Source organism: Aptenodytes patagonicus, chromosome 15, assembly GCF_965638725.1.
Source record: "Aptenodytes patagonicus chromosome 15, bAptPat1.pri.cur, whole genome shotgun sequence".
In the NCBI taxonomy this organism is placed as follows: domain Eukaryota; kingdom Metazoa; phylum Chordata; class Aves; order Sphenisciformes; family Spheniscidae; genus Aptenodytes; species Aptenodytes patagonicus.
The window spans coordinates 6,399,539-6,414,845 of NC_134963.1; the positions used below are offsets into that span (position 1 = coordinate 6,399,539).

At 46.7% G+C, this 15,307-nt stretch overlaps 1 protein-coding gene across 7 annotated transcripts in view; it reads left to right on the top strand.

Moving 5' to 3' along the window:
- The window catches only part of PITPNM2 (phosphatidylinositol transfer protein membrane associated 2), a 142,264-nt gene that overhangs the window by 117,136 nt on the left and 9,821 nt on the right, over positions 1 to 15,307 (top strand). For 3 of the 7 annotated variants that reach the window (XM_076352574.1, XM_076352576.1, XM_076352577.1), the window contains 6 exons: positions 526 to 701; positions 1,090 to 1,260; positions 3,928 to 4,077; positions 9,191 to 9,355; positions 11,262 to 11,465; positions 13,297 to 13,445. In XM_076352574.1, coding sequence (XP_076208689.1) covers positions 526 to 701; positions 1,090 to 1,260; positions 3,928 to 4,077; positions 9,191 to 9,355; positions 11,262 to 11,465; positions 13,297 to 13,445 — 1,015 coding nt within the window. The remainder of the gene's footprint in view (positions 1 to 525; positions 702 to 1,089; positions 1,261 to 3,927; positions 4,078 to 9,190; positions 9,356 to 11,261; positions 11,466 to 13,296; positions 13,446 to 15,307) is intronic. The other 4 variants (XM_076352579.1, XM_076352578.1, XM_076352580.1 and 1 more) reach the window with 4 other exon arrangements.

Below are 15,307 nucleotides of genomic sequence, written 5' to 3' on the forward strand. Positions count from 1 at the left end.
TCCTGTAACATTTTTCCAACTACTTCCACGAGGAAGAAATGGGTAAGCACAGCTTTCCGTAACATTAGAGAATAAGGTGATGGAAGGAACTCAAATGTTGACAACCAGAAAGCATAGCAGTAACGTGTGTAATGGAGCGAATCACTGTAAACCTGCTTTCTTCCCTGCTACTCTAGTAATTCTGGCTTGCTGGTTATTTTATCTTGCAAATGACTATTCTGCTAGCAGCAACCAAGATTTTTTGACTCCTCAAAAAACATTTTGAGGAGATAGGAGTGTGTAAATGAACCCACTTGAAGCTTGGATTTGTACAGTCTAAATTATGCCAATGAAATGGGGTAATTGTTTGGGGGGGACGTTTTACTGGCTAGTAAAACTGCAGTACTGAGGCATGGTGGGTTGATTGGCACAGTTCCTTCACTAAAGAGATAGAAATTATATTCACTGTCAATCACTTATCTGGCCTTCAATTATGAAAAGACAGCGTGAATAAAATTTTGACTTAATTTTCTGTTCTTGTCCCAGTTTACATTCTAGTGTGCTGAGAAATGACCCAGGATCCAGGCGATCGAGTAGCTCTACCATGTTGGATGGAGGAAATATTGGAAAGTTTGAATTCGAGATCACTGACTTCTTCCTCTTTGGTTCTCCCTTGGGTCTGGTTCTTGCCCTGCGAAAAACTGTCATTCCAGCTCTTGACAGTAAGTCCTGATGTAAACTGCTGAGCTCGCTTAGTGGATGGTGTAAGCACCTCCTGCTACAAATCCAGTAATTTGATGAAACAAACTGGTAAAAACCAAACATGTATATCTAATATTTATTGCACCGTAACAAAGCAGATCTAGCCAGTACTGGTTATACAATTTATTTGCAGTGTACTTCCAGACATTAAAAATACTGGGCAATTCTTGAGTCTATAAATATTGTAATAAATTGTTTCAATTGACTAAACTGGAAGGTGAGGGAGATGATAAATCCTTAGCACTTTTTTTTAACCCAACAGTTGTCCTGTTTACAGACAAATATTTTTACAATATTCTAACAAATAACCTTTTGATACTTGAGTGTTTTTTTTCTTCATCTTTTTAGTCTTTCAGCTCAGACCGGCTTGTCAGCAGGTCTATAACCTGTTCCACCCTGCAGACCCGTCTGCTTCACGCCTCGAGCCTCTTCTGGAGAGGAAGTTCTACCTTTTGCCCCCCTTTAATATTCCCCGTTACCAGAGGTTCCCACTGGGTGATGGCAATTCTGCTGTTCTGGGTAAGTCACTTTGGATCCATATGAGCTGTCTAAAGGGTTATATCCACACTTTACAGGAAATTATCAAAGCAGTTGGGAATGACAAGAAAGAGAATTGGCCCTATAATCTTAGCTTTATTCCCGATTTACCGGAAAAGTAGTTTTCTTCCAACAAAATCAGTGCCTTGTGACCCATATGCCCTTCACTTGTCACACAAAGGCCATCAGTTGCTGAGAGTCATGATGTGGTGACCTCTCTGTGAAGGTCCCTGTCTTATACCCAAGCTGGTGCTTGTGGTTGGGACTGAATGAAACATGATTTAACTTGGCTGAGTTTAGGACTTGGATGTTTGGAGGGCTAGTGAAGAGTGGAAGAAGCAGAGTCAACAGTGAGATGACTTATTTGGTTGCAACCTGTGCTTTTTCATGGGACAGGCTACTGCAGGTCGGTGGGCTGGTGACAGTGCCTTGCCCCCTGCCACCTTGCCAATGAGACACTTTGTCTTCCTAGGATACCTAGGATTCCTCTGCCATCAGTGGCCTCTTCACTTGCTCTACCCCAATTGCAGCAGTAACAGAGTCTAAAATGGCTGTGTGCATGCCCTTTTGTCTTACCGGGTTGCATTTGAAACAACTGTGTCCTGACCATGCCCTGCCTCGGCTCCCATTACATCAGTGCTCTTGCAGTTGATCTAATAAAATAAATTATATTTCCTACCATCTTCACCTCACTTCTGTGCCTAGACTCTCATGGTCTGTCGCCGTTTCAGTGCAGGCTGTCATTGCAAGGAGCTCTCGGGGAAGCTCACCACTGTGCAGAACTAAATTTGACCTTTCTGCTTCACCTAAAGCTTTGGTTCCCTGCAGGGCCAGGGCTTTGGGGCAGGAAGAAAAAGTGTGCCGTAATTTTTCCCTTGTTAGAGGTTGTTAGTCAATGGCTACTTAAAGCCAACATTGCAACTAAGAGTCGCTACTATAAAACTAGACTTACAGCACACAAAAAAAATCACGCTGGCAAACCAGAGCAGAATATCAAAGCCACCAGCTAGAAAGATTGGGATTTGGTTGTCATTTTTTTCCCAAAGCTCTGGTAGCTTTCTGTTTGTTTAATATTTGAATCGTGCAGGACTAAATGAAAAGGAATATGTATCTAGAGCTGAATAATTCTGGTGATAGTCTGCATCACTTTTAAATTGAAAATGCAAAGCAGTGGTATCCTATATATCAGTATATTTAAAGATTGTATTGCAATTGCTGAATCTGGAGGTCTGATTTGTTAAATGGGTATAAACTATAAACCATGTTTAATAAAGTGCATAAAATACTTTTCTGCAGGCCCCACTCACTTGTCAAATTTAGCGAAGATCTTGCTGCAACACTTTTTAAAAATGTATCCACCCACAATTACACTTGTACCCAGTCCCGTTACAACAGCTCGGGGAATCTATAGCAACTTGAAAAGCAATTTGATTTTTGGGTGCATTCTAGGTATCAGCTGCAAGTGGCTTCTTAAAAAAAAAAAAAAGAATCCTAAACATCTTACCTTCTTCCTCTTAAATACATTTCAAATTCCCTGTTCTCACTGAAGCCAGAGGTAAAAGCCCCGTTGACACTGAGCAACTTGCGTTCTGGTTATCGTTCTGTACAACAGCAAGGATCTTTTTAGTTTGCTGTGCCTCCCTAGACCTTCGGGTGGCTGTGTTTAGAGAGACACTTGCTATGTAGTGGAGAGGAGTTAAACAGCAATTAGCTCAACTATGAGAAGGGTAGAGTGGTTTCAAAACCCTCTCCAGGTTTGAGCCTTGTTATTTTAAGAGATGCTGCTCTGCTGTGATGAATAAAACTGACAAAAAAGCAGCTTTAAATTATCTTCTCGTGTAAGACAAAACCTTTTCATTTGCTATCATAAAGTAACAGGCTATTCCTTTCCATTGGAGTCAAAATTTCAGTGTTGTGATTTATACATTACCCAGAAGGACTGTTCTAACCATGATTTGCAAAGCTGCTCCTGAAGTTAGTGTTCACTGTAGGGCGCTCCAGAAAAGTTAATTGCTGCTATAATTAAGCTATATGATTTGGTGATCACGTAAAATTCAGGTGCTCAATTATAATTAGTTATGTACAAAACCTTCTGTAACACTGCTTGTGCATATTTCCCCGTGCAGGTAGCTAGCTTATTTAAAGTCCACAATTCAGAAAGCCCCTTAGACTGTCTTCATTTTCCCATCTGTACTAAATGTTGGGTCCCTGTTTCATTACAACCAACTTGCAGAGTGCAATCAAATTCACATCCTTGCTTACTCCTGTGCTTTGCACTGTGTAGGCTGTGAGTCTGATTCAAGTAAATCTCCCCTTAGAGCATACTTTTTTTTCCCACATAGTAAAAAGATTTCTCTGTATTTGCTGGGTATTTATGGATTTGGCTCATTGGAGAAGCTGGTTAAGAGGACTCCCTTTTCTTTTGTCGTTGAAATGCCATTGTTGTGCTCTCCTCTGTTACCGGTTAATCTCTCTGATGTGAGTCTATTTGGAAAGTCACCCATGTTTTGTTTCTTTTACTCTATTTGAAGGTTGTCCTTTCATTGAAGACTCAGTTGTAACTGTTTGTATGTTAACACTTTTGTGGCCGCATGTCTGTTGTTCTTTGTCCTTCTTGTTTTGTTTTTTCTTTTTCCCATCTGCTTCTAGTTGAGACAATCCAGAACAATCCCATCCTCCTCATGGAAAGTAACCCTCTGGGTGCTCTCCAGCACCAGGACAGCTTCATGGAAACAAGTATCCCTGTTCCCGTACTGAATTGGCAAGATGTTTCCAATAAAAGTGCTGGTTTTGCTGAGTGTGTGTAATCTACACTTTCGTATTGTCTATGGTGTTGGGTACTTGGGATGCTTTTTGGAGATCATCCTGTTGCCTCCTGGAGTTGAAATCTTCGTGCTGTGTCTCAGGCTGTGCCACATGAAATAACCACTTGGGATCATGCTTGGGTATACCCGGTCTGGGAGACCCACCGTGCAAAGAACGAGTTGGGATTACAAACTCTGTCCCATTCCAGCGTTGATGCTGGAAGAGGAGACTGCTGCCACGTACTTACTTTTTCCCATCTGTGTTGGCTATGCTGCTGGAAGGAGGCTTTGGCACAGCGAGACAGAGTCCCTGGGCGGCCCTGCTGGTGCGGTATACACCGTGCACAGGATCCCCTGGGAGCGGGTTGGTTGTCTGCAGTGTGCGTCTCCCCAGAAGTCAGCCACGCTTCACCGTGGCCAGAATTCTAATTAATGTCTGTGTCAGAACAGATTTTGTCCGTTTGGGTATTTCATGTTTGGACACTCCTTGTGGCTCTGCTGGATACAGTAACTGAGGCTTTCAGACCCCAAGGTGGCTATATGTGTTGGCTTTTTAAAATTGATTTCTCGACTTCTGCCTTAAAAGCAAAGCATTTGTTTTGCTTTATTTTATATCATAAATGCTGCATGGCCTCATTTATTCTGGTTGTGACTGGTGCTACATCTGCGATGTTAATGAGACTTGGCTTTGTTTTGGTTTTTTCTTCCCTGTGTGTCTTACTTGCCCGTTCTCACCCCTTTTTCAGTGTTTTGCATTAAGAGCTTGGTTCTGCTGCCGTGTTGTCTTTAACAAGCTGACACTTGCTGTTTATGAGCAGTCCAGTACATCATGTGGTCATACAGGATGGCAACGTTGCTGACTATTCCAGATAGTCTCTCCCTTTGTCTTTTGAAGATGTAGATGATTTTTAGGTATGCAGTTGCCATGTTGCCTGTGCTGTGACGTTCTGTAACAAAGCAGAGGGAAAGGATCTGGTACTATTAATTAATCACTTTGGAGGTCACTGATGAAATGCCATTTAGCTGTCATCTGATATTTCCTGCTGTCAGGACAGAGCTTTCAGAAGCTTCTCTGCTCGTAAAGAGTATGTGTCAAGAGCACAGTGTGGCCAAGCAGTGCTTGGCTTGACTGTAGCAAGTGCTGAATCCCAGTTCAGCCACTGGACTGCGGGAAATTTCCAGACTCATAAAAACTTATGGACAACAGAAATCTATGTTGCTCTTGATCTCAGGGTAGCAACTGCAGAGTGCCCAGCGCTGACCAGTGACTCCAGTGCAAGCAGGGTCTGGCCTGTGCTGAGCAGCTGGCTGGCTTTTCTATTTTTTTTATTTTTTTATTTTTATTGAACTTTACATATTTTTTTTCATTGCTTTCAGTATTTACCGCTTCGGTACCACAGCTCAGCGTGCAAATAGCACATATTGAAATCTGCCATTCAGATGCCCCAAGGACTTAATGCAGTGCCAGCAGCACATTAGGAGGATGGCCCAGTGCCGTTCACTTAGTGGGAAACAGTTAGTAGGAACATTGGCAAACGAGTCCCTGAATGAAAAGGCACAGCACTGAAATGAGTACTAAAGATCCGTAGGTAAGCAAAAAAAAAAAAGTGATTTTGCTTCTTACGTCACCTCTTCTGGAAGTGCAGTTAAATCTCAGTTCATTGCACCGGCCCGACATGTACATGCTGCAGTTCGAGCAGCGGCAGGTCCTTTGCTGGGAGAGAGGTTGCTCAGGGCACCGCTTGAGCCAGGTCTCCTCTTCCTGAAGCTTCCTCGTTCTGATAAAGTCTGCCCTCAGACACGGCGCAAAGTACGCTTCAGCAAGTGCAGTAAACCGGTGGCACCTCTGTCCTTATCTAGCAACCCAAATGAACGGCTAATCCTGATGAAAGTCTTGCTACTGCTGGTCCTGGTCCAGCCAACCGACTTCACCCTGGGCTGGAAGTGCTTGCCTGAGAAACCTCCCCGTGATTGCCAGGGCCTGAGCCGTGGCTGGGGATGCCACCTCTGCAAGGCAGAAGACGTGGCCCTTAAGGAGCAGGAGCAGGTTGCAGGTGCTGGGGTCAGCCTGTGCCGGCGTGGCAGCATCTGCGAGGTCCCACCCTGGTCACTGCACTCCCCAAGAAAGCCCCCTTGGTTTCAAAATTGCAAGAGCGGTGCTGCGCAAGGGATTTGGTGCAAAGAATACGTGGAGTTTAGGAAATACGTTAGGGGTTTTTTTCTGCAGGTCAGGTCCCAGGGTTTTATCTAGAAGTCGCTGTCACTGCAGCTTTGGGGTGGAGGAAGCTTGGCTGAAGGGGCAGTGATGCATAAACCAGGTTTTCTGTCTATACTTCCTGCCCTGCCTTTTCCTGGCTCTCGTTTTTCTTAGAAACTGTCCTTTTTCAGGGTGTGTAGCTTGGGAAAAGGAAGAAACACAAGAGCCACCCGAGTGGGCTGGAGCATGGGAGTGAGCGCTGCTGTCGAGTGGCACTTTATCCCCTGCAGAGCAGACTCCTGCCATCAACGTGGGCGATACTAAGCTGAACAGTTCAGTAACGCTAAAAGAGTTTAGGCTTTCATAAGGAGTGAAAATTACTCCTGTGGCAACACTAGCTAGGATGGTGATGGAAGGGCTGTTGAGGTTGGGTTTTGCTTCAAATTCATTGTATTCAAAAATCCCCAGTCAGACCCAGGAAAGCAAGATCGGCTAAAAAGAGCAAGCCCAAAATACAGCTGTTTCTTCCTTTATTCACCTTCCACTTTCTGGGCCCTCGAAAAAGGAGATAAAATGCAGGCAGAGCTAAGTGAAGACACGCTAATGGAGCCGGAGCCATGATCAACCCAGGCAGCACCACATTTGGCCCAGCCTTTTCTCCTGTGTAGCATTGCTGTAATGCTCTGTAGCATGTCTTCCAGCTGCTTCCTAATTCAAGCCACTGATGTTTTATATTTAAGGGAGAGGAAGAAGTCCAGGCTTTGCTGGTAGGTGTTGGTTAAACCTGAACCTGGCATTTTTCCTAGCGTAGACAAAGCCAAACCTCTCGTTGCATCTGACCAAGTTCAGGGAAGCTGATGGTCATCATCTGTGTTGGGGCACTCATTTGATGTAACACAAGGGCATAACTGCAGAAGGATCTCACAGTCTGTATGAGCAAGGGAAAGGAGAGGAAGGGGTAACCAGGGAAGAGATGAGAGGGTTGTCCCAGGTCATGCAGCGATGGGAATGAGACCCTTTGCCCCTGCGACCTTTGTGGGGTTGAACGCAGCTCCTGGCATGGCTCGTGTTCTCAGAGTACAGCCTCTGTTTGAATTGTGTCTTGCTTGCGCTGGTGCTTTCTGCAGTAAAAAAGCCGTGCTGGCCCAGTGGGGTTGGCTGGGTTGCAGATACAGCTCAAGGCAAGGCGAAGAGAGGAGGAAAGTGCTGAGAAAGTGATGCTGGTAATGGCCTTTCAGGCACAACGTGGGCAGTGTGTGCAGCTCATCATCAGGTCAGGCTCCCACCAGGGCTCAGATCTTGGAGTCCGCGAAGCTTTTACACAGAGCAGCTTGTGGCCTGATTTTCCCTGCAGAGAACAGAACTCTTTTACCAACACTTAGCTACACATTTTCTGCTTCATACATTCCCTTTCCCTCCACTGCAGCAGGATTTGTGCGGGCACAGACACTGCTGCTGCAAACTGAGAGATCGGAGGAAGCGAATCAGTAGCCCCGAGCAAAAAAGATCAATATTAAAATAAACCAGTTGCCAAAACAACGCCCTGTGTCAGCCGCATACTGGGATGAAATCCAAGGATATCTAAACTGGCTGAGATAGGCAGAGGATGTTGGTGTGTGGGAGTAATGTACTTGTGTTCCCCGTGGCCTCTACTGCCTGGCTGGGCACAAACCTGTGCCCTGTCTGGTACCTGGGAATAAAGTTCAGATGCTGCTGCTGCTCACGTACAGCAGAGACGGGCAATGTTAAAATGATAGTAAGTAGCTTTGCTTTTGCATGTTAGTGTCAGACCGGTGCTGCCTGCTGTGAAGTACTTGGCATTGGCATTACAAACCCTCTGCAGTGCAGGATCTTGGGATATCCCACAGACACTTAATTCGGCCTCCTGGCATCCACAGAGGGGAGAGAACTGAAATGCAGAGATTTTAGTGTGACTTTCGTCATCTCTCGGTTTACCAGTCCTGAACGTATTGTAGAATCATGGAATCGTTTAGATTGGAAATAGACCTTTAAGATCATCAAGTCCAACTGTTAGCCTAGCGCTGCCAAGTCCACCACTAAACCATGTCCCTAAGCACCACGTCTACATATTAGGTCCATTTCCCTCCAATACACGTATAAGGTCCATGCGAGCATGACTTTAAATCCTCCTTTTCTGTATTTATGTACTAAAGGGTTAGGCCACACTTGATAAACCTCAGGTTGGGATCTAAAAATCCAGACTTGCACGTTGTACAAAAGAAGCTCTGTTTTCACAGAGACTGAGCGCTCCCCGGTCCGCCAACACCGATTGGAGATTTAAGTGCTCAGCACCAGACTCCTTTCAATAGCCCTTACTTTAGTTTAAGGAGTGTTGGCTGTATCCATTAGCAATAAAATACGAGTTCAAATTTAGTCCCTGCCAGGCATGAAAATGTTTTCTTGATTTTTTTTTTTTCTTTTTTCATTAATGCTTCTATCTTGGAGGTGTTCATTTAAGTCTAAATGTTTCAAGAAAACAAATATCCCCTTTCTAAGGTTGTTTTTTGTTGTTCTCCTTACCTTGGTTATTTTGTCTTGATGTGAATATATGAAGTTGTGTATATTCACATCTGTATGTATGACACATGCTTCTGTTATTGCTGCTTGAATAAGTCTGCCTGGATTTTTCTTTGGGGTTTTTGATTTGTTTTTTGAGCTACTTATTTTGCTTCTCTCAATCAAAGGCTGCTCCTCCAGCCACGTGTCTCTTTGCCTGCTGTGGTGTTTGCTTTCTTTTCAAACCAGAGCTCCGATGAAATGGTTTTTTTTTTCATTCCAATCAGTTCTGAAAGGTTTTTGCAGCCTTGTTTGCCTTCCTCCCCTTGAGTTCATCTTGCCCAGCCTCTGTCTGTTGGTCTAATATTTTGATTTCCCTGTTTCAACTTTGTAGCAGATGTTGTTCAGTCTCATGGTGCCGTCTTCATGGAAAGCGCGTCCCTGTCCACCCCCATTTCAGCCCCTCAGTTCAGGGGCTTCCGGAGAGCCAGTGAGATCAGCATTGCCAGCCAGGTCTCAGGAATGGCAGACAGTTACACTGCTTCCAACATAGCCAACAGTAAGTGTTTCACCCCCTCCGAGACTACCGCTCGCTGCCGCACCGCTCTCTCAGCACCACGCACCGGGCCAGAGCCACGCAGCTTCTGTCTGTCTGTCTGGGGTTATACTTTCCGTTTATAACAAAAAAAAAATTTGAATTATTCCGCCTTCACCTGGTTTTGTCGTAGTCAGTGCCGCATGTTACCGTATCCCCTGGAGGAACAGATGATATATTTGATTATAATACAGGGGCCACCGCTGTGTTATGCATGTTGGACTGTGTTGGTGATAAATTGTTAAAAAAAAAAAAAAAAAAAAAAAATTGATAACTCTGAGTACCATTTGGCTGCTGTGTGTGGGGAGGGTTAATCCAAAGGCATGTTTCTGGGCTGCCGTTGATAAGTCGTGCCGAACTGGTAGGGATCAGCACTGCCAGATTGATGATGCAAGATGTGGCATGTGGCTTGATGCAGATCACTTAAATGTGGTCCACAAAAATGAGGACGAATAAGCCCTTCTGTAATGCTGAAAGGGAAGAACACGTTTGGCTTATTTATTACTTTGCATTAGAAATTCAGCTCTTCTGTAGCCCGCAGGGCGGCTCAGAAAGTCAGCCAGTTATGACCCGTATCCCAGAGCCGAATGAATAAATAAGGGATTTTTTGTTATTTTTCCCAAGACCTGTATAACTTCCCAGCTCGTACAGTGGAGACCAACAGCCTTTGTTAACGGTTCAGCCCCTTCTTCATTTCAGCTGAGGTGTGAGATTAACAGTCCGGGTCCTCAGGGACCTCTGATAACTCAGACAGAAAAAGGCTGGAAACCAAACAAATTAAAAACCCCCCAAAAAACCTTCAGCCCAAATTTTTGTCCCAGAAGGTGGTAAAAAGTTAGATACACTCCATTTCTGGCACGCTAGACTACAGGGCTGTGAACAACTCACTTCGTAATTGATTGCTGAAGTTAATAATGCTCCCTGAGGCAAGTGTTAGTTGCTGAAGGTCTGTGGGCGCTTGTCAGGGGCTGCCGTAACTTCTTGCCCTGTTTGAGGCAACGCTTGGCAGCAGGAATAAACTACCTGCGCTCTGACAAACAAGGTTTTCTTTCAAAGCATGCCCGAGAGCTGACGCCACACACCCCGTGTGCGTTCTTATATTTGTCCCGGTAAGATATCTTGCCAAGCGCTTGCTAAATATTAATCTGCTTGGGAAGAAGGCTCCTGAGGGAGAAGGTGTTTGTTTTGTGCTGGTTTCACACCCACGGAGAGCTGCTGACCTTGGACGGCTGCGAAGCGGGGGGCGGTGGTTGTTCGTTACGAAGTGTTTATGCCAGGGTGATGCCTAAAGGCCCACGTGACGCGATGGAGGGATCCTGCCTCTGCGAGCTGATGGCAGGATCAGGCCCACACAACGCTTGCCTCTCTCTGCTTTCCCTGTGCTCTCCCCGATTATTTAGCTTCTGTTTTGTGTAATTTATTCCTCCACGCACTTCACAGCCATCAAAACCTGTTTCTGAGATCGGAGAAGAGTCTGGCCCCGGTGCGGGCTGCGTACGCGCCCTGACCCCGTGTGCGGCCTGCCCCAAGGGCTGTCGCAGCCCCTTCCTTCGCCTTCCGAGTGCCGACATGTCCTCTGAGCCCTGGCTCTGGCTTTGCAGCTCTTGTGCTTGACCTTATTAGCGCGGTGGTAATGTGAAGCCGTGGCATTGATGGTTGGATGCTGTCCGTGCTTATCCCGCAGGGAGAGCCGGAGGAGGTCCAGAGGGGCACCGCAAAACCATGGCTCCCTCCCAGGAGCCCTCCCTAGGGTGCCGCTTCCCTTGCACTGTGAATTTCTGGAGGATGAAACCGGTGTTGCCCGCGGCATGTGTGTGCCATAATAATAAGTGTGATTTCTGCTTTTTTTTACTTTTATTTTTCCTTTTAGAAACCAAACACCACCTTAATCATTGTAGAGGGTTTAGCCTTCTGTCCCAACTTGCCCTCCCTCACAAATCCCCTACCCAAACCTCGTCCAAGAGACGTAGGCAGCATAAACATGAAATCCCTTCGAAGGGAAGAAAGCTCAAAGGGCCATGGAGTCAGGCTGCAGGCTGTGCTCTTCGGATACCCGACCTGGACATCAAGACAGGTATTCTGGAGAGATCCACTCTGGTTGACCTCCTTTCTCATTCGATAGTCACAGAACTTCACAACAAATCTATGCGCTTTCACTGAAGCACTTGCAATTTCTGATTGCATTTTAACAAGTATTTCTGTCACTTTGCTCCAAAGATCGATCGTAATACAGCTAACAACTTGGCAAGAGCAGGAGTTCCTCTGGGCAGAGCTGTGGGGACAACGCTTCTGCCTCCACCACTGTCTTTTGAGCATGGAAGAGTAAATCCTGTCTGCTTCCTACAAAGAATCTGAAGTTACCCAAGCTGGGGACTTGCATGAGAAATGAAAGGTTGGGACGTGACCAGGAGCTGCCAATTTGGAAGACAGGGAGTCAGAAATGGCTGCAAGGAGGTGCCTGTGTGCTCTGGAAAAGCCATGTTGATCCATCAATGCTGCCACCCTCCTTTCCATGGCTCTTCAGAAAAGCAAAGGCCATAGGATGAGGGTGGCCTGGGCACTCGGCACAGCCAGGGCTGGGCCATGGGGATGTGCTGATGCCATAACCCTCTGCACGTTGCTGTGGTGGGAGCTTTGTGCAGGTCTCTGGAAGGAGCTGGTGGGTCCATTTTTTCAGTTCAGCATCTGTGCTCATCGCCAGCTAGATTTCCCTTAACAAGAGGGGTTTGTTGGATCGTACCTTGTACCTGGCAGCTTTCCTGGAAGCCCATAAAAAGGGAACATTGTCACAGAGAAAAACCAAGCTTGAGAAAGCCCTTGTCAAAGCCCCAGCTTGCAACCTGCATGCAAACGCAGCTCCTCCTGTTGCTCTCTTGGTCTGATCCATCTTCTCTTTCCATTGCTGCTTTTCTGGGCCAGAGCGCATGGGGGTTGAGGACTCCTCACCGCTGGGAAAGCAGCCCACGCCTTTGGGGTCTGAGGCTTTGGGCTGAGACGTGCTCATTGCTAGGCAGTCAGAAAGGATGTGTGTGGGGGCAGAGTTCAGGGCAGCGTTGAAGTGTGGTGGTGTCCCATGGGTGAACGGTGGCTGTCGGTCCCTTGTTTGCGAGTTGTTGACTCCATGGGGGAGAAACTCTTCTGCGTTGCCTGTAACCTTGCCCACCCAAGTCCCAGTGTATTTTTCAGTCCCACGTGCAGTGGAATTCCGGCACCCCTGGACACTTTTCTTGTTGGCCGCTGCAGAGGCTGTGCTCCTGGGGAGGCTGGGCTAGATGTCTCGGTTGCTTGCAATGTGGTAGCCCAGGAGCGCAGCCAGGACTTGTTTGGAACTGCCAATCCCAGCAGCACATGCTATAGCACCCTGCCTTGTGGTGCCTTTTAGCATCTCACGTGGGCTCCCAGAATTCAGATCCTCTTTAGCGTGGCCAATATCTGGATGCTAAAAAGTCTTTTATTCCTTGGTGGAAGCTAAAGGAGTTGGATGCGGGGCTGGAGATGGCCTGGGCATGTACTGCGGTGAGCAGAGCACGCGCACCCTTCCTCCCACAGCTCCAGGGTGATGCGTTTCTGTCATGTTTTGGCACGTGGATTCCCAGGTCTTTGCACATGAGCCTTGGACCCCTTCCCCCAGGTCTGGACTAGCAGCCAATTAATACCTGCCCTCTAGTGCCTTCCTATTTCCTTAAATAAAAGAGAGCCCAAGTGGTGGTGCCCCTGTGTGTTCCTCCCTTGGTTTGAGCAAACACTGAGCCCTGGGTCGGTTGTTCCCACTTAGCAGTGCGACCAGCCAGGGAGCAGCCTCCCAGCGTACCTGGAGCGAGGAGCCAGAGCCTCGAAATACCGTTGTGACGGAGGCCGCACGTGCATGTGAACCCCCTTTGTCTGAACGAGTCTCTTGCTTCTAGTTGCTGCCAAGTGGTGGGGAACCAAAAGGATCGACTACGCTCTCTACTGTCCTGACGCTCTGACGGCTTTCCCAACGGTTGCTTTGCCACACCTCTTCCACGCGAGCTACTGGGAGTCCACAGACGTTGTCTCCTTCCTGCTGAGACAGGTACGGTCGTCCTCCCTCCCCGGATCTCCCTTGGGCTGAAAAATATTTTGGGCTCTTTTTTTTTTTTTCCACTGCACCTTCCATAACTCTCGTTGATGGGTAGAGATGAAAAAATACCCTTTGCCACTGCAGATCCATTTTCTTCCCCTTCTTTTTCTTCCTCACCTGTGGTGTTAGCGGAGCTGCAGACGTGCAAACTTCGCGGATGTGTGCTGTCGCACCTGGTTAGTTTGAGTCTATGTTTTATCATCAGGGCAGGTTTCAGGTGGGCTTGCCAGGGAGCCATGGAGTGAGCCCAGGGCCGTTTCCTATCAGATCACAGTGGCAAAAGTTGGTGGCACTTGTTTCTTGAAGTGAGCTGTTCTCTGCGTGTGCAGGTTTGGATCTTAAGTCTGAAACTTAAAGGAAACTTCTCAATGTACAAATAAAAATAGCACCAAATACAATAAAACCAAAGGAGAAGTTTTGTATGAATTTGACGTGAGTTGATAGGCAGGGTTGGGCTCTCCATTTTGGCTTTCTAAGTTATTGTGGTCTCCTCTAGGAACTCAGGCCATCGTCACTGCATTGGGATTTAGCCTTCGTTCCTCCGGTACAAAGCAGTTCTCCTGAGGCTAGGTAAATGGGGATTGCTGGTGTTTGGAGTCTGCCACCTCAGACTCTATCAACCTACATTTGGCCTGAGATTTAAATGTACTGTTTAAAATGTGTTTTTCCTAAAAGAAATGTTTTTCCTTCAGTTCCTTGGGGATGAGGGGGAGTTACTTGCCTTACAAAGTATGAACCCGCCAAGGAACAGTACTTCGAGCACGGAACTGGAAAAAAACAAAACTAAAAGCAACTCTGCGGATTGTGTTGCCCACTTCGGCTCTTGGGTTTGCTTTGTGTTAGCTCAGCTGTTAAGCCGTCCCCGCTCTCTTCCAGCCTTCTCGACTGCAGCTCTCAATTATTTATGACTCTGTTGGCAAACTTTCCTTCAGTGCTATTTTCCAAGTAGTGTGGAAACCATAAACAACAGAGATGTCAGTGCTGGTGGCACCTGAGCGGTAGCAATAATCCAGTGAAACTCTTTCTTCCCGGGCTGTATCTAGCCCAGCAAGACATCTCTGTGCTTGCACACACCTTGCTGGACCAGCTGCTGTGAATCCCCAGCCCCGCATTGAACTCAGCCTAACGGGGCTGAAGAGAGGGAGACCCGTAATTGTGCATGAGTGGGAACAGTCACGACGGTCTCGTACACAAAATGCTCCACTCAAGAAACACCCGATTACTCGGGATTCAGCCCGAACCTGGGTCTGTAGCACAGCGTGGTGCTTCATGTCCTGTGGCCTGAGGTACCTCTCCATCCATTCAAAGCCTGCTGGTACCTGCCTCGGTAGTTGGGCACCCCCCTTCCCCAATGCCTGTCTCTACTCACTCGTCTCTGCCTTGAGACCAGGGTTTTTCTCATTCCCTGTCTTCTTGCTGTCCTTCCAGAGCACCACGCCACTTCTTCCCCTAATAAGGACTTGTTTATAATCGCCTTTGAAAGTCCTCTCTGGACAAAATGTAGAAGTAAGCTGTTGAATAGTTCTAGCCTCCAAAGATTAAATCTTGTTAGAACAAGCCCAAATAGGACTCAAAATAGATTCCCGACTTAAATAATTTTCAGTAAAACTTGTCATTTTGTTTACCTTGGATTTCCATGAACTCCCTCCCCAGCAAGATCATCCTCCCTGGGGTCCTTTTTCCATTTCCCTGGAAGAAAAACAGCTTCAGCTCTGCAAAGTGAGCTGGCCTGTGTCAGACCGCTACAGCCTGGGTCAGCTGGAGAGCTGGTGACAACATAAAATATATTCAAGACCTTGTAAAAGAGCCTATAT